Source organism: Phalacrocorax carbo, chromosome 1 (assembly GCF_963921805.1).
Source record: "Phalacrocorax carbo chromosome 1, bPhaCar2.1, whole genome shotgun sequence".
In the NCBI taxonomy this organism is placed as follows: Eukaryota; Metazoa; Chordata; class Aves; order Suliformes; family Phalacrocoracidae; genus Phalacrocorax; species Phalacrocorax carbo.
Window position 1 is genome coordinate 52,835,799 of NC_087513.1, and position 17,870 is coordinate 52,853,668.

General features: G+C 37.1%; 1 protein-coding gene across 7 annotated transcripts in view; it reads right to left on the reverse strand.

Moving 5' to 3' along the window:
• ANKS1B (ankyrin repeat and sterile alpha motif domain containing 1B) overlaps positions 1–17,870 on the reverse strand; it is a 444,006-nt gene that overhangs the window by 328,660 nt on the left and 97,476 nt on the right. For all 7 annotated transcript variants that reach the window (XM_064451622.1, XM_064451588.1, XM_064451615.1 and 4 more), the window contains exon 9: positions 6,588–6,728. In XM_064451622.1, the coding sequence (XP_064307692.1) occupies positions 6,588–6,728 (141 nt within the window). The remainder of the gene's footprint in view (positions 1–6,587; positions 6,729–17,870) is intronic.

Here is a 17,870-nt window from a genome sequence, read left to right on the forward strand (position 1 = left end):
ATCTTCCGGTCGCCGATCCCTGTCTATTCCCCTACACCCTTCCAACCTAAACCATTCTATGATTCTAAGACCAAGAAACAATTCTATTACTGCCACACAAGACTGCTCTACACTTACTTACCATATTCCTTAACCCTTCCTTACCTTGCACCCCTTAACCAATTGATAAAGCAAACAAATGCCCTCGCCAAACTTGTCTTTGTTCAAATTGCTTCCTACTATTTTACCAAAAAGTATGTTCAGGCAAACTAAGAGAGACAGGAGCTATTCCTTGTTCATTGAACAAGGAGCTATCTTGTTCAATCTTCTACGTTTCTGCCATAAGGAGACTTTATGGGAAAAATGGCTGAGTATTCCAGTACCTTCACCTCCAGACCTGAGCTGCTTAATGCCTATTCCACATTTAAATACAATGAGATTGCAGAAGTTAAGGTTCTGTCTTCTCCATAAGTCAGGAGTGAGAGCCAAGAGTAGACTAACATGCACAGCACTCTTCATAGTTCAAACCCTACTGTTACCAGTATTGTCCCTGTACCACATAGCCAGACCATTACAAGACATGCAAACAACGGGTTTTTAGAAATCCTGTCTGCTCTTGCAGCACTGGGAATCTTCAGGAAAGGATCCTGTGGTGGAATACTTTGTCTATATAAATGCCACCCAAGACATGCAGCTACAAATGCAGATGAAATACGTTCACACACATATATGAAGAACCTGTATATGAAGTGCATGCAAAGCAATCTAGTACATCAGTAAGTGTTCCTTCTTGGGCTTACTCTATTGCAATAACAAGTCAAATAAAAACCGCACTGCAATTCAGCTTCCAGTTTATATATTTTATCACTTTTATCAATATCTGTCACAGTGCTGAAGTGTAGCAATAAGTCTTACAGTCCCTGAACAGCCTCACTTGGGGCCCCTACCTACACTCGTACCCATGGGCCCAGCAGCCCCATTTCAGCTCAGCCCTGGGCCCTCATTTCCTGCCTGAGACAAGCTCCAGGAGTGCCCATCTCTAACTGCCACATCTGTGCTCATGCCTGGCCAAGGACCCCCAACGATCTGGACCCTGACTTGCAGACTGACTTCCCAGCTTCATTTCAGACCTGCCTTTTCACTGTGGACATCCTGGTGATCTGCTCTTTGCTCCTGATTAACCTCACCAGGCCTGATCCCAACCCCAATGTGTGGACTGACTTTCTGGCTTGACATTAGACCTGTCTCAGCATCATGACCTTGCCTGATGCACTGCACTCAGGGCTGCCCCCAGCTGCCCCCCTCAGCCTGCCCTGCTCCCTCACAGGGGTGGTGGGACAAGCCCTAGCTGGTGAGGACCTGCCCTGCCACCCCAGAGATGCCCTGTGGCTCCTGACGCCGTCACCCCCAGGGAGCCACCAGCCCTGAGTGCACCCTGACAATATCCACATACTAAAACTTTTTTCCTTTGAATTAAGCAGCATATTCCAAACGTGAAACTCTCTAGTTTTCATTTTATCTTGTCTTTTGACCAGTGTGCACTGAATGTTTCTCTACCAAGAGGCAGAACTTGGTGTAGCTTATCCATACACATACATGAAAACACAGGCTTTGCTTGTGCTACAGCAATTTGGGACCAGCTTTTTTATCTCAGCATGTCTCAAAGTTCTCTTAAGAACTTTGTCTCAATGTTAGTTTGCATTAAATCAAGGTAGAGCAAAATGCCCCTAAACCTTTGTGAACTATGTAGATACACTATCTAAATAGAAGCACGCTGCCTTCTCTGGGAATTCATGATCATCTTGTCCCTAGAAAATCTATCATATCCCTACTAGATGAGGCTTCTTCCAGAACACAGTGGAAACAGCTAGCTATGTTCTGGGGAGTTGTTTTGTTTTTATTTTTAATCTAGGCCAGTAGAAGTGCCTGTCTTGCACAAAGTGATACAGAAATTAGACACTCCCAGGAGATAGGATCAAGTTTCAGGTTTTTTTCTCTTTTAGAGATCCACATCCACAGCCCCTTCATATTACTAGATGATAGGCTTTTCTGATACGGGAATACTTTCAAACCTTTTACTATGCTGAAAAAAAAGTTTGACACAGGTTGAAATTTAACCAGATGGAGAAGCAGCACCCAAAAATGACCGTAACCCTGTAGTCGTCTGCTTATGGCACTCCACATAAACTGTCATATACAAACATAGAGCAGTGACCAGCATTCAAACTCCTTTTACCAAAAATATAAAGCAGTGAATCCTTACTCAGCCTAAATTTGCTGTTCTTGCCTCTGTGAGGACAGAAACTTAACTCCATTCACTGACTAACCAAAGGCAATGTGGTATAGCAAAGTGCCTGAACCAAAACAAGAGACAGACTGGCATGGAGAAGATATGCATTGGAAAGGAGCAGACTGGGAAGAGAAACTTGTTGAAAGTCTGACTGGGAAAAAAAATCAGTTGAAGGTTGGATTTCAGAGGAGTCAGTCTCCAACTACAACCATGGGAGTGGTACAGGTTGAAAAATAGGACCTATGGGACATGTACTCAATAACTGCGACGTGTATCTGCACTGTAGCTGTGTATCTACAGTTATATTGTAGCTATGACTACAATTTACAAACTGCAGAGAATGTGGTACTATCTTACAGCCTGACTCTGGTCAGCCGTCTCAGCAGGTTTGTAGTCAAGGTCAGTCACTGTGCTGAAGCCCCTCTTTCTGTATCTTCACTGCTATCATTATCTGTGCTGTGATTCCTTCAAGGAAAGCATAAACAGAACTGTAGTGTCAACACAGTTACCTGCAGAACTTTGTCCTGGCAGCCTGTGTTTCTCTGGAAATCCTCATAACTGTAACTACCCGTATACATATGAAGTTGATTATGCTATTTCTACCTCTAAACTTTCCCAGTCTACATTTAGCTGAATTATCAGTCTCTTGACTAATTCCTCATTTAAGATGGTCAATAATAATGACACTACAATGTTTCCAGCTTTTTTTATTATTAGCAGGCATTGCTCAAAAATATTTTTTAAGGATCATATCTCAGTTTTCTCTCCAGGGCCTTCCTACAGCACAGTGAGATCTCTCCAGCTAGATGTTACATTTTGTCATATAATTCCTATTTTTGTGGCTACTCTGAGGGAAAACTATATATGAAATATTATGTTCTTTTATTCCAGTTCTTGGACAGGAAGAATGTTCATTAGTATCATAATTTTATGATGGCCAGAAACGTAACCATTAAAGCATTAAAAATCTTGGTAGTTACTGGAGGAAGATTTTACAAGACCTGAAGATCCATGGAAGAGGGTCTAGTACTATCATATCATCAAAGCTTTGTCTCAGTTTTACAGACATATCATTGCAGAGTGAACTGTTTCCAACGAAGACTGCAATGCTAGAATTTGAGACTCTGTAGAAGCACTTTTGGGTTTTACATCTCTGAAAGTTTTCAAAACTGTTTTTACTGTGTAAAATACTGTGAGTTTAAGGTTATTAGAAATTCTGGAATCTGTAAAAGTTAGTTATTCAGTTATACAGGTAGAAAAAGGTTTTTCTTTTGTACTGACAGCCAGAAAAATGTACAACTTGGAATTTGCTAAGAAAGATTTCTTCAGATATAAAATATTCATTGGTGGAAGTCCATATATTTCACAAAAATGTGCATCAGTTTTACCAAGGATGTAATTTCTGCCCAAAAAGAAAGATTAATTTCATAAAAAAGCAATAGCCCCATATTAACCATGAAACATAACCCACAAATTAATTCACTCTCTGCTAAAGTAAGAAGAGGCACTTAAATTTCAGTCTCCCAAAGTCCAGCTGGGTATCCTTGCTCTCTGGATTTTTTTTTTTATTATTATTTTGGGGGTTGATGAAGCTGGTTGTTAGCTCCATTCTGATGTCGAATTGGGCACTTTCTAAAACCCTGAAATTTTTACGAGACACAAAAAGATTTTCCATCAAGCCCTTCCAGAACTTCACCAATTGTGAGACTGTAAAAAAGAGTTACTTATTCTGAGAATACCTGTATTACTGCTATGTTAGGTTTTAAATTATACCTGCAGAACCATTTACACAGAACTTTCTGTAACGGCCCTTTCTAAAATGACACTTCCCAGCACAGTGCAGACAGAAATGACATACTGCATGTCAGAAGTACCTCCAGCCAAGCCTTTTTCCATAACTGCAATAAAGAAATCCAGTTTGTCAAGGAGATTACTGCTCTTTTCTTTGGCATACTGACAACTGTTAGCTCATTAGGTCATAAATGGATACTATCATAATCTCACCTAAAATTCACTTTCATTTTACCATTGTACCTCTGCTTATGTATATAAACCAAGAATCAATCTTCATGTTTGTTCTACTTTGATTAGTAAACACAGTATATTTATATAACTGTAAAATCTATTTTTAACTAGAACTGGAAAAATGAACTTGTCTTTAGGGGTCAAGGGTAACTGACAGACTCTTTTATTTATTTTGGGATCTTTAGTAGATTAGGGATTTTAAGACGTCAAGTACCATTATCTCATTGTTTCTTCATGATGAAGTCTGCATTTCTGATATGTTAGTGGACGGACATGAGTATCAGAAACACATTTTTGTACTTTTACCTAAAACATGCTGTTGCAGATTATACCTATCATAATTTGTGAGACCAATTCAACACATTGGTCTTAATGTAAAAATTGAAAGAAATAATTCATGTTCTCAATCTCTTAGAACAAGATGTTCTCTGCTGCATTCTGAAGTAAATGTGAAAGATCCAACAGATTAGCTAACAGCTTGAAAGACTGCATACAGTGATGGCAATACTTTATAAACTGAATTCACTGGTTTGTAATTTGGAGGTTTTCCACTAAACTTCTTTCCTTTCTTCCATAGAAAACAACAAAAACACAAAACTGTCTCTGTCTTCAATTTTTATGGAGAGAAACAATCTAGAAAGGCAATCTGTCATTTCATAAATGAACACAGAATAACTATACTCTTTCCTGTACCCATCATTAAAAATCTTATTAGTTCTCAGAGCAAGAAAGATGAGATAGTTTAAGGCTGAGTTTAAAATTTAAGTACCATGAATAAAACTAATTCAGGAGTCACTATGCTAAAACTTACATAATTCTTGAAATCAATCCCTCTAAAAAGGAAGGAGATACCAACCAACAAAGCTAACTTTATTCTATTTTTCAAATGCATTCCTCAATTTCATAACGCACTTTACATATACCTTGCATTAAAAAGAAACAAGGAAAACAAAAGTGTTTTTTAAAATTGGGAAATCACTCCAAAATAGCATATGTGTTCATCATAGGAAAGTTTAACAAAAATTAAGCTATAGGTGATACATATTTAAATAAGAAAAGTTCCATTTAAGAAATATTTTTTGAAACAAGTCCTTAAATATGAGGAATTTGTAACTACAGCGCTCCTATTGTAAATCAGGATAATTCCGACAGCTCTGCACCTTGCCAAATGTCTAAAATGATAGATAGTATGAAGTACAAAACAGCTACTGAAAGGGGAAAGCAATATAAAAGCTCCTTAGAAAAAGACAGGGCAGTGCTCGTTGTTATTCAAGCACATCAGTTGCCATATCCTGTTTCCACTGATGGCAGTGGAAGCTTTAGCATTGACTTCAAACAGGTGCAAGACCCATGAGACTAAAGGAATAAAACGTCCAGTCACGGTATGAAAGCAACAGTGTATAAAGTGTGGTGAGACAGGATATGTAATTCCAATCTGGTACACAAGGATCTGACAAAGCTATTTAAATGTAGTGCCAAGTAAGGATGCAAAAGAAAAAACAGACACTTCTAAATAGAAATTTGGCAGGCCTCCATTCAATGCTACAAAACAAGCGGAGGAAAAATATTACAAAAACGAGAGTGCTTAACTACAGTGCAGGGAGAGAACAAGGGAGACCCAGAAGCAGCAATAAGCATCACCCTGTTCTGTAGCAATACAATATCACTTGTTCAGGATACAGCTGTTGGCATGCCTTGGTGGATACTGCAGACTGGTCTGCTCTGAGAATTGTTGGGACTTAAGACTCAAGTACATTACCCGTTTTTATTTATTCTCCTCTGGATTATCACGAGCATTTGAAAATGTTTGGGGACTTTTCTTTTTAACTCACATAATCTTCAAAGAGAAGTCTTAGGCTATATTCTTACATCAGCTGAGGTATGCATGATGTCCTCAATTAAATCTCTAAAGAAAGTAGCTGAGATGTCATTATATTAATTAGAAGATGGTCAAAAATAAAGTACTTATCCCAAAGGAAACGATGTGACTTCAAAATTTCTTTCCACACTGAATCAGAAGAGAAAGCTATGCAACATAAAAACTATCTGTCTAAAATGGGGATAAACGTTAAACAGTCTCAATATTAAACTCATCTGGATGAGTATTACAGCAGGATGACTGAACCTTGACATCTAATTTTAAAACTGGATTTTGAGGTTAAAATGAAGACTGAAGGTAACAACTATGAAGGGAATAAGTCGAGACTAAAAATTGCTGTAAGAGGTAAGACAGAGAAGAGATTAAGCAGCTCTTTTATAGTTAACATTTTATGATGAAAAGGTAAACACATACCTGTGCAAGCATTGGAAATCCAAGGTTCCTGCATCCATTACAAGGTGTCAATGCCTCCCATAAACCTGAAGGGCCACAAGTATTTTCACCTGCATCATCATCATCTTCCTCCCTTGGTGGTACACATATTGAAGAGGGCCTCTGTGCATAAAGAAACAGTACTTTCAAGTTAAACACATTGATATATTGTAAAAAAACTTTTCACTTAATGAGAAGAACTTAAAAGATTCCCATTTATAAATTCCAAAACATAAACTGCTATTTTAATACAAAATAACTACTCAACTGTCAATTTGCTGTATGAAAATCACACTTTCTAAGGAAGGGGCATATTAACCTATCTGCAATTATACTTTAAATATGAGTGAACATAACATCATACATTAAAAATATATATTTATTTTCTTCATTATCAAGTAATTGGCAATTTCCATTTCATTTTACTTTAAAATTCACTTTAACATCATTAAGTTTAGGATACACCACAGAGTATAAAAACTAACGTCTATATATAAAAAACTACTACCCCCAAGAAGGAAATAATATGAACTGGGGGATCTTGCTTCACTAGTTATCTGTTGCATTCAGAAAAGAAAAGTACAGCTGTATTACATTTGCCTGGATCAACTCAAGGTTTTTGAAAATTTTTTTCTGCAATCAAAATATGAGGTTTCAATTTTTATTTTATATTTGCCAATAATAAACATGTTAGCGTATTTTGTAGGCAAAAATTTTATTTAAAAATTACTTCTCTTATTTTGTTTCATCAGCTAGAAGGGATGAAAGTTACATGAAAAGTCATTCAGTTGTGAGCATTAAGGCTTCCATATTGGTCTCAGTGATAAGGGAATAATGCTGATTTTTGCTTAAACCAGTATACTAATTTTTTACAACAGTCAGAAACAGGAAGAGTGGACAGTTCCCATTTCTTAATGTTACTTTGCTACACACATGGGATAATCCACCCCAACTGAATGAATGGCAGTGGCAACTTTTATTGATTTCAGGAGGAGGAGGAAAGTTGAGCCAATAATGAATGATTTTTAAAATCTTCTTAAAAAAAATACAGCAACAAAAAAAAAAAATTTTACCCACATCTCAATTCTTTGTCCATTTTTAAATTGGAGTATGTAATAGCTGTTCTAGCCTGCTTGGTATTCGTTTGTGCAGCCTACCCAACATTCAGCTGTCTTTAGGAATGCTTATATATCTTAAACAATCTTTCAGAAGTGGCTGGATTTTTGCCTGAGCAATGGCTGACCGCATCTATTAATCTGGTGGCAACATTAGCTCCAAAGCACTGCTATGAGGCCCATATAAAAATAAAATTAAAAAAAACCCCAACATTTAACCGCAGATTATTTCAGCCAATGGAATAAAGAAATGTGTGGAGTCTGCTGCAAGAAAGGGAATGCAGAGCTGAAGGAAAAGTGAGGGGGAAAAGAGGTGGAGAAACAGCAGCAGATCTGAAGATGAACACAAGCTGATGGAAACTGTAAAAGAAGCAAAGGCATTGCACAGACAGGTACTAACTCAAATTGCATAACATCTGAGGATCATTTAACCTTTGACTCTTGTGCTAACTACTTATACAGAGATGTGGTTGGTATACCGTTAATTTAAGCAGAAAAAATATTTCTAAATTCTATTTCAGCTCACTCACCAAAGATGAGAAACACGATATATCCATCGCTACTAGTCTGATTCCCCTCAGTTAGAAAATGGTTGTTCCTTTGTTGCAGACTTCATGCATCTAGCCATACCTTCTAAAGTTAGGTGGATTTATTTACTTTTTTATTTTAAAATTCAATTTCTAAAACATTCTTAGCATAGATATTTCATAAGGTTATTTTGACAGTCAAGTGGTACCACAGAATGCGTTGCCATAGCAACCAATATTCTTACACAGATTATGAAAAGGATTGGGTTAACTCTGCAGAGTGTGGGTCGTGAAGGACTATTATTGCTATACATTTGCATAGACAAAGGAAGCAGACTACAGGTCTTTCCCTTCTATTTATGATGCCATTTTCCATGGTGTTTGCTGTACGTTTATATTTTAAATCTCAGAATTGTTGTACCAGAGAATAAAGTGCTTCTTGCCCCCTGGAGCAAAAAGCAAAGAACTGCAGCAGTGCTAGGTACAGGAAAGCAGGTAACACCCATTAGCTGTGACCCTACAAGCTAATGTAAGCAAATGAAGACAAAAGTAAAAAAAAAAAAAAAAAAGTATAGTCAATGCACCTTCTAAAGGTAAAAAATACACATACATAATATCAGAGAGAATTTAAGACAACTAAAGGAAGATGAATAATGACATTCAATACAGTTGAATCATTCAAGGGAGAACATGTGAGTATTTAGCCATTACAGGAACAGAGTAGAAAAAAATCATAGCAAGAACGTTAGTGAACAAGCAGAATGAGAGGTGTATTATTTCCATTAGATTTATTTTATATAACTAGCCTAAGATAGAGTGGGCATCACACAAATTTAAATTGATCTTGTCAATATGAATGAGAAGAAGTGGGGAATATTATATAGGCAAATTTCCTGAACATTCAAAAAAGGACCAGTTGATGTCAGAGTTAATTAGACCCACTATTTGAATAAATTGACTAGCACTCTTATACAACTAGACAATCCTGGTATGAATTACATGATACAGGCTAATTTACAGACTACTGCAGAGTACGGTTGGCTCTTTTTATACTTAATGACTGATTTCTCTCTTCTTGCCCAGATTTCTGCTACTGATAAAGCACTAAAAAGGAAGCATTAGGAGAAACGTATGCAAAGGGTCAAGAAACAGTTATCACTAGCACCTCTCTCACCCATCCCTGCCGCCAACAGCCCAATTCTTCCCAGACAACAGGTGCAAAGGGATAAGTGGGAGTTGCTGCAGGGAGAGAGCTGCATTTGCAGAAAGGAGCAAAGGAGTTAATAGCTGCATGACAGAAAGGGGAGTCAGAAGTCCCCCACATAGGGTAGACTGGGTTTGCATACCCTGGAGAGAGGGATGCACCTGGCGGAGAGAGATGAGATACAGAAAGATCTACAGTCAACTCACAGAGACCTCAGACCGTCACACAAGCCCATAAAACTCCCAACCCAGACCACCCAGTTTCCTGCTATTTTCTCCCAGCCTTCGTTCCTTTCCCAGAACTCACTCATTTTTCTGTTCTGTTCTACAATTTAATTTTGCCTCCTCAGAGGTAGGACTCTGAGCTTTCCCAGAAATCCTTTGGACATGAAAATCTAATTGCATGTGTGCTGCTGGAAAGCCTTGAAATAGCCCTGTGGGGAGAGTTTTAGTCAAACCAAAGCTATTTATGCCCACTTCTCAGGAAAAAAAAAAAAAAGAGAGAGGAAGAGAATTCTGTCACCTAAAGAAAAACAGACACAGTTGAGAACCTTTTATTCATGCCTGTTTTGTCTCCAAAAAGAAAAAGCAAATGTAGTTAGAAAATGCCACTTAGATCACAGTTGCTCAATTAATTGAATTTGACATTATGAAATGATGAAGTCAACATAAACTGTAATACTAAGTTTCAAAATGCCAACTCTGCCCTAGCTAGAAGAGACATGAGTATAAGCATCATATATCCTCAAACAAAACAGACAGCAAACTTAGAAGATATTAGCGATAAGATATAAAAAAAGAAAAATCTGTAGGGAAACCACAAGACAATGATACAGAATAAAAGATTTAATAAAAGTTCTGGGTTTTACTGGAAAACTGAATTAAGTATTAAAAATTGCTTATAGCAGTAAGAGACTAACAGTGTAACTTCTCTATAGATTAAAAAGAGATAATAATAATATAGCAGTAAGGGAGCAGTAATATCTAGCATAAGGACATTGGACCATTACAATTAATGGCAAGTTTTCCTCAGACTTTACTGGGCCTGATTTTCATATCTAATGAGCATTTAGATTATGCCTTTGAAAATTTATGTATGAAAGTCTTCCTCTTCATGTCTGCATCTACACAAAAGGCAAAATTTACCCAGGAGGATACATCAGACTGAAGGGAACTTCATTCTGTAAACAGGCTATTTGTTCTCCTGGTACATGTATGTACATCAGATTGGCTATCACAACAAATTGACATCTCTCTCCTGATCTAAGAGAACAAGCCAATATTTAGCAACAGACAGAACAATGAGTACAGACAAAAAAAGCAGAGAAAGTCTGTTCCAGTCTTAAAAGTCAACAGGAAAAGAAAAAGAGAGCACCTTTAATCTTAGCTACTACTTAAAGCTACCAAGTTCACAGCTCAAGAAGCTTTACGCCATGTATAAAACACATATAAAGTTCTGGCCTTTTTACAGAAGTCAGTGATTTCCTGACTACCACACAACCTCATTCCCTAGACAAGTTTTCTCTATGAATACATTAAGTAATACAAAACCTCTCATTTCCTTTTATTCCCTCCTTTTCTCAGTTTTCAGTGAAAACTGGTCTGCTTTCTGCCTTGACATTTGTAAGCAGCCATTGCTAGGCAAAACGTGATTTAACGTGATTTAATTCTCCCATTTCAGGGTACAGAGAAGACTTTCCTGTAGTGGTCCAGTAAAATCTAACCAAACACTTGGTTTGATGATTGAATTATAATCCAAACATAATAATCTTTCTTTACGTCTTGTGACTCTGTTTTTGCATTACTATCATCTGTTTGCAGAAGTATTGCAAATACAGTTTCAGACAGTATCCACTAGAGCAAGATAGCACCCGCAAAACTTTAAAAGATATAAAATAGTAGGGCCTTTACCCTTTGCTATTGCATTATAGTCCTAGACACTAATGTTAATTATTCATTATCTTGCAGCACAGAACATATTAAGAAAATAAGCTTTTTGAAATGGAGCAGCAAAGACAAAAATCCAGAAGACAATCTCCTCCTGCTTATGGAAGGCAGAAAGCAACCAGACATTTGATAAGCTAAATGCTACCACTTAGTCTGGAACAATGAAGTCAGCAGGAGGTTTCTTCTGAAGAAATAGTTTGTCAGACATAGGACCATGCAAATATTTCATGTGATCCTAACCACTGGATTACAGAGGCGTGCCTCTACCTCTCCTTTGCCTGGCCCAAAGGATATGTAATTATGCCATGAAATACAAGCAAAAAAAAAAATAGAATTCTATAGGTTAATACTTAAATTTCACATTATACTAAGAACAAACAAAGAGGGAAACTGTTCTTGATTATCCCTCCATAAATTAGGCTGAGAGGTTGTTCTCTGCCGCCGCTGTTCCCAGCAGCTGTGGCAGCCAAGCCAGGGCCAGCGGAGCCAGGATAAGTGTTCCTGTGCTCTCAGTGCTCCCCCTGCTGCTGCCCAGGCTGCTCCCAGGGGAAACGGCCTGATGGCTGCAAAAGAGGGAAAAAGCAGCATTTGGGCATGAAATGTAACACCATGTATTTTTCCACAGCAGGATCCTACATTAACCAAATATACTCTTCTGGGATTCAGTAAGGATCCTGACAAGGAGGAGCCTCATTTACAGACACATCTATGTCTTCCAGAAAACTGACAGTGAAACGCTTTGGTGGCCTTTCACCTTGGCACACCTTTCCCAAATCCCCCAAGGCAGCAGCCTCCTCCCAGCTTGGTATTTTTCCATTTCCCATCCTCATTATCTTTTCCTCCACCTTACACTGCACATCTGCAGCCATTCTTTCACAAATATATTCCTAGTTTACATTTCTTTCATTATTTCATTTGCTATGAACCTGGTTAGAGATAAGTTGCACCTCCTGTATTCAGCAAGGGAACACCAGGAGAACAAGGACGGTCTTGTAGCTAAAGCAGCTGAACGTTGGAAAAGTGCACTCTGTACCTGCCTCTGCCATAATCCCTGTGGGACGCTGGACATGTCATTTAAACTTCTCCAAGATGGTCGCTAAGTTTGTGTTCTTATTTCCTGGCTGTACTGAAATTGTGAAGGCAAGTTTGCAGAATTGCCAGGTTACACCAGGAACCAGCACGACATATTCTGTGATCATTTTCAATGGTATGTGAGACTATCCAAGCTCCAGCAGATCCAGACAGGGAGAACCTTGGCACTTGCAGTGGTGTAGCGGTCAAGCTGCACATGATAGTATTTTCTGACTGGGGGTCCATAAAAAAAGAAGTCTGTCTGAAGGAGTCAAACACTTTGAACTCAAGCACAGTAATGTCTGAACCTGGGAAGAAATTACTGTAACTTGAAGTCACCAGAAGGTCAGCAGAATCATGGTAATTGACTATATGTAACAGTAAAATGTATTAACTTTAGGTAATCATGATTAATTCACATACATGACGAAAAATACATGAATGTGTAGTTACTGCCCCTCAGTGGGCAAGAGCTATTGACACCTATCATGATGAGCACCCCAGAAATTAATCATTCTGTCTTCAGAGCAGGATCTGAAAGCATGCAGTAAATACACCTCAGAACTAGATGGCAATTACAATGTACACTGAATAATGCCAACATCATAAGTAAAAATGAGACTACAAAATGAATGAGTGTATCTGAATGTGTATTCAAAGCAGGGCCATACATCCCAGCTTTTTAATTCATCCTTCCATGTAACATAAATAATGACAATCAAGACAATTCTGAATCTTTGCCCTACTCTCATCACATGTATGTATGCGTCCTCTTATATGACAAAAGTCTTTAGGATTTAAAAGCCTAACAAGCTATTAATTAATCAGGAAATACCAGGCATAAACTAATAAAAAAAAAAAAATCCAAACTTTTCTTCCATTGATAAAGGAAATAGTATTTTTCAAGACTTAAGATAGTTTTTTATTTGCTAAAAAATAACCATAAAAGAAAAAATGGCCCATCAACAGTGTATAGTGTATTAATAAGAGGTTGACCTTGAATAATTTATTTTTCACTAAACATAAAAGCTTTTGAACTAAGTGTGGTAATCTTCATATGAAGAGTATTTCATCTATATATAAAAGTTACTACTAGGATGCTCATGTTTAGTGATCTGATATTTTATGTGTATATCTTAAGTGCAAAGCAAAAGACACCTCAATATATTTCAGTAAGAATCTTCACTCTTTTCTAATTCCTGCTTAATTTTGCCGTGTGGGTGAAGATTTTCAAATGACAGAAAATTCTGTTATTTCAATAAATCAAAAAAACTGCAGAGAACAGAACATTAAGTGTTTTTAGTAATTATAATTTAACCATAATAAAAAGGTATTTGTTAAGAATTATGTAGTAAAGCCTATAGAACTTTCATTTTTAAGTCTCTTGGGAAGCATATATTGCATTTGTTTTCCTGTGTGAAATTAATGAGATAAAGTATTGGCTGCTTGAAGCTACAATACGCACTGTCCCAAAACAGGAAAGCACTTAGAACAGTTTCTTTTAAACGAGTTTGAACTGTTTGAAAGTTAAGCATTTAATCTGAGCTATTTGTTTAATCTATGGATTAAACTAATTTCTGGATTGTTTAATCTATGGATTAAACTAGTTGTCTTTAACACATGGAAATATAGGCATTTCCACAACTTATCTACTCCATCCTAATATCTGTGTTTGGGACAAGATGGAATTGCCTTCTCAATTAGTTTCTCCTTACCATTAGGCAAAATAAAGTGAACCTGTCTTTTAATACTTGTCTAACTTTAAGCATGTATCTAATACTCATAAATAGACTATTTGCACACTTAGTATCAGTTTCAAATACTTAACATCAAAGCACTTCAAGTGCTTTGCTTGATCAATGAAAAAGAACTTAGCACACTGAAGCATAAAGCCCCAAGACAGAATTCAACCCAGCAAGCCATACAGACGGCAAGGACACTCTATGCTACAGAAGCGTATTTCTAGGGATCTCTTTCCATCCCACAGCCATAGTAGATTTGACCTAAGTTGGTATGTAGGAAGGGTATACACAAACATAGGGTGTGCAAAAATGCAGGAATTTAGTGATTTTTTTTGAGTCTTGAAGTTTCAGCACATGAAGAGTTCCAATTAAGTTAATGGGATTTCTCATGTTAATGACAGGCTTATGTGTCTCCCTGAATCAATATGCACATGACTCATTCCAAAATATGACTCACTGTGAAAAATTCATGTACCAGTTGAAAAAGAAGAGACTGATAATGAAAGGTATAAGAGCCTACAGGAAAGCAAAATCAAGTGTTAATATTTTCAGAAATATGAAATAGAATTAAAAGCTTAAGCATATTTACCTTTGCACAAAGGGAAAAAATATAATTCAAAGTAAAGGCGAACATTTTTGTCTTTAAATGTCACAAAGAAAATACTGCTTGGAGAACAACTACAGAGGCATCTCTGTATTTAAAATCCTTATACTATCTGAATGTTATCATATAACATTTGAAAAACTCAGTGCAATGTAATTGCAAAGCAAATCAGCTGTAAAACATATATTTTTCTTTTTTTAAAGTTGTGAAAGAGAGGGTGGATAAGTGGGTGGCAGAATGATGAAACTTATAGAAAATACATTATTTGTCATGAAATAGAGCAGAAGGAACAGAAATTAAAGCAGGGGAAAAAATCAGGTGGTAAGTGAGTAGGCAGAAGTCACCACTTTATTACTCCTCCATTGCACAGCTTTTTATTTAGCATACATACTCTCAGTAAAAGTGTGTTACTGAAAATGCAGTCATTATTCCATTAAGCTGCTGTGCACTTAATGAAGGGCATAAAAGAAAATCATACCTGAACAGACAAAGCCAATCTAAAGAGGAACTATATACAGTGCTGAGTTAGTCATCTGAATATGAATGCTGGTTAAGAGTGGATAATCAAAAAGGCTTTGAACAACATTTATATTACATTATCTCCAGATCCATCAGTAACAAATCACCACTAGTTTGCAATATTGTCACCTAAGTACTAAATATAATATAAAAACAACACAGTAGAATAGCTGACAATCAGTTGAACTGTCTTAATGGGCAAGTCAGTGTGTTATAGAAGTTGAAGCCCTAACTGGAAAAGATCAGTCAAATAATAATCTACCTTTTGATCTCAGTAAAACATGCAAGAGTTCAGACTCTTCTAGAGGTATTAGAAAAAAGGATCTCACACACACACCCAACCCCCCCACCCCCAAGAGATACAGAATACTGTCAACTGGACAACAGCTCTCAGCACAGTCTGATTTACATGGCAGGTTGAAGCAGAATTCAAAATCATCTTCACCTAGAAGGCAAAGGTTTTGCTATAGCTGGTAGGAAAACCTGCCAGTGTAAAGCTCACATACTGCAAGCCGCTGCTTTTTCCTGTCTTATATAATTAAAAGAGTGATTTCGCTGCAGTCATCTCAATAACCAGTACTACCAGAAGATTTAGGACAGTGGTTGCTCTTCCTGTGCTAGCTCATCTGTACTGTCCTTTTTGCCTGTGGTAGATTCAACAAGGTATGTATAGGTCTACCGCAACACAAGCACACCTTTTTGTTGTTTCCAGACATACTCCTAGGTAGCTGAAGAGCTAATACTTAAATTCTTTCTTCAGCCAGTCATCATATAGTGTCTTAAAGGTCCTGTAAAATACAGATAAATAAGTCAGTCAGTAACATGCCTTCATCTATAACTCCTGTGTAACACTATTTCTTACAAAGTATCTATGGCTAAATAAGTGATCTGTTAGAAGTATTGAAATTCCTTGTCGGAAACACCATTTTGGACAGAGACAAAGGCAAGGTAGTAAATATTCCATTACCCATAAGGAATCAACTATTAATAATTATAAGACAAACCAGCATAGGAATAAAACATTTTTACATTTTGGGACTATTTTTGTCTAAGATTGACAGACAGTGCTGAGGCTGCTTCCTTGCAGGCTGTGAACAGTTCATATTCCAGAGATATTGGGCAGAGCACCAATAGCAACAGAAATAATAGCAGCAGTATTAATAGAAACTGCTCAATCTCAAATTACTACTGAAGCAAATAAAATTGAAGAGCCTTTTCTGAGATTTTCCCTCACGGCACTAAACTGACACTTACAGTAAGTTTAGGAAGGACAGGTGGCAAGAAAAAAAGAAAATAGATGATCAGAAATGGTGTAAATCATTCAACTCTTACATCCCTCTGGAAGAGTAAAGAATCCGGTGTAAAAACGGATGCGTGCATGGTCAAATAACCCTGGTTTCAGCCTCTAATCTCAATTTTAAAATTTATACCACTGGACTCAGCCAAGGGTTTCAGTATATCATGAAGCTCCAGAAAAGCTAAGAAGTGTGTTTATAGCACGCTGTTGATCTGTATTAATTCCATGCGCAAACATTTCTAATGCATAGTAAATATTAGGCAGTTGTCCCTTAACCCTGAATTACTCCTAGTCTTATATTTCATAGAGGTATAAGAATCTGCTCCAATATATTTTTCTGCTATTCATTTTCTATTTCCTGAGCTTATTCCCAGAGACTAAAAGAATCTGCCAGCCGAATGCAATGAAACTCTCTGTCGTGACTGGTCAACTACTTAAAGATTTAAGGACAAAACCAATCTTTTTTCATCTGTCAATTATAAAAAAAAAATGTGCGTGTTGTCATTAGAACAAAAATGAAATTAAGCGAGTAGTCCAAACAAGTTGCCTGATGTTCTAATTTCAGCTACTAAGCAATTTTTAAAGAAAGTGTTCGTTTGTATTAGCTTATAATGGGTGGTCATTTTGCCCCGTGAAATACAGCAGAATATTTACCATTACTATTAGCATTACTTACATATCTCTTATTAAGAGGAGGCAAAGAAGGGAAACTGACTGCTGCTGCTAAGAGAGTACCTACTTATTCAGCTTCAAAAGAATGACAGAATATGATATAGTGAAACCATACATTTACACTTATCTCCGCCTCTTAATGGGTTCTGTAGGGGTTCACACAGCTCTGATGGATTAAAGTAAGCTCCATCTTCTGCTTAAACTTTAGGGATAAAACTATGCTGTTCCCCTCACTACTGAAAACAACTGAGAGACATACCCATATGGTTCTCACTCTTCTCATGAATTTCCTATCAGATGGTGATCATCAGGCTTTTCTGTCAGTTCCAAGTTTAATGACTCTATTCTTAGACTAATAGAGTAGACATGAAATCAGTGTTGACTTTAGATATATAGAAAAGACATTTAAGATTTTTTTTTTCACTCTGTATCCTGTTGGCTAGGTAGAACACTCATTTATTCTAAGGTCACTATGTATTAAAAGCCACAATCAAACCTGCACTGGTACCTGCTGGCAACAGTGATAGAGTTCTAGAAATATTACAGAAATACCTACTTCTGTAACATG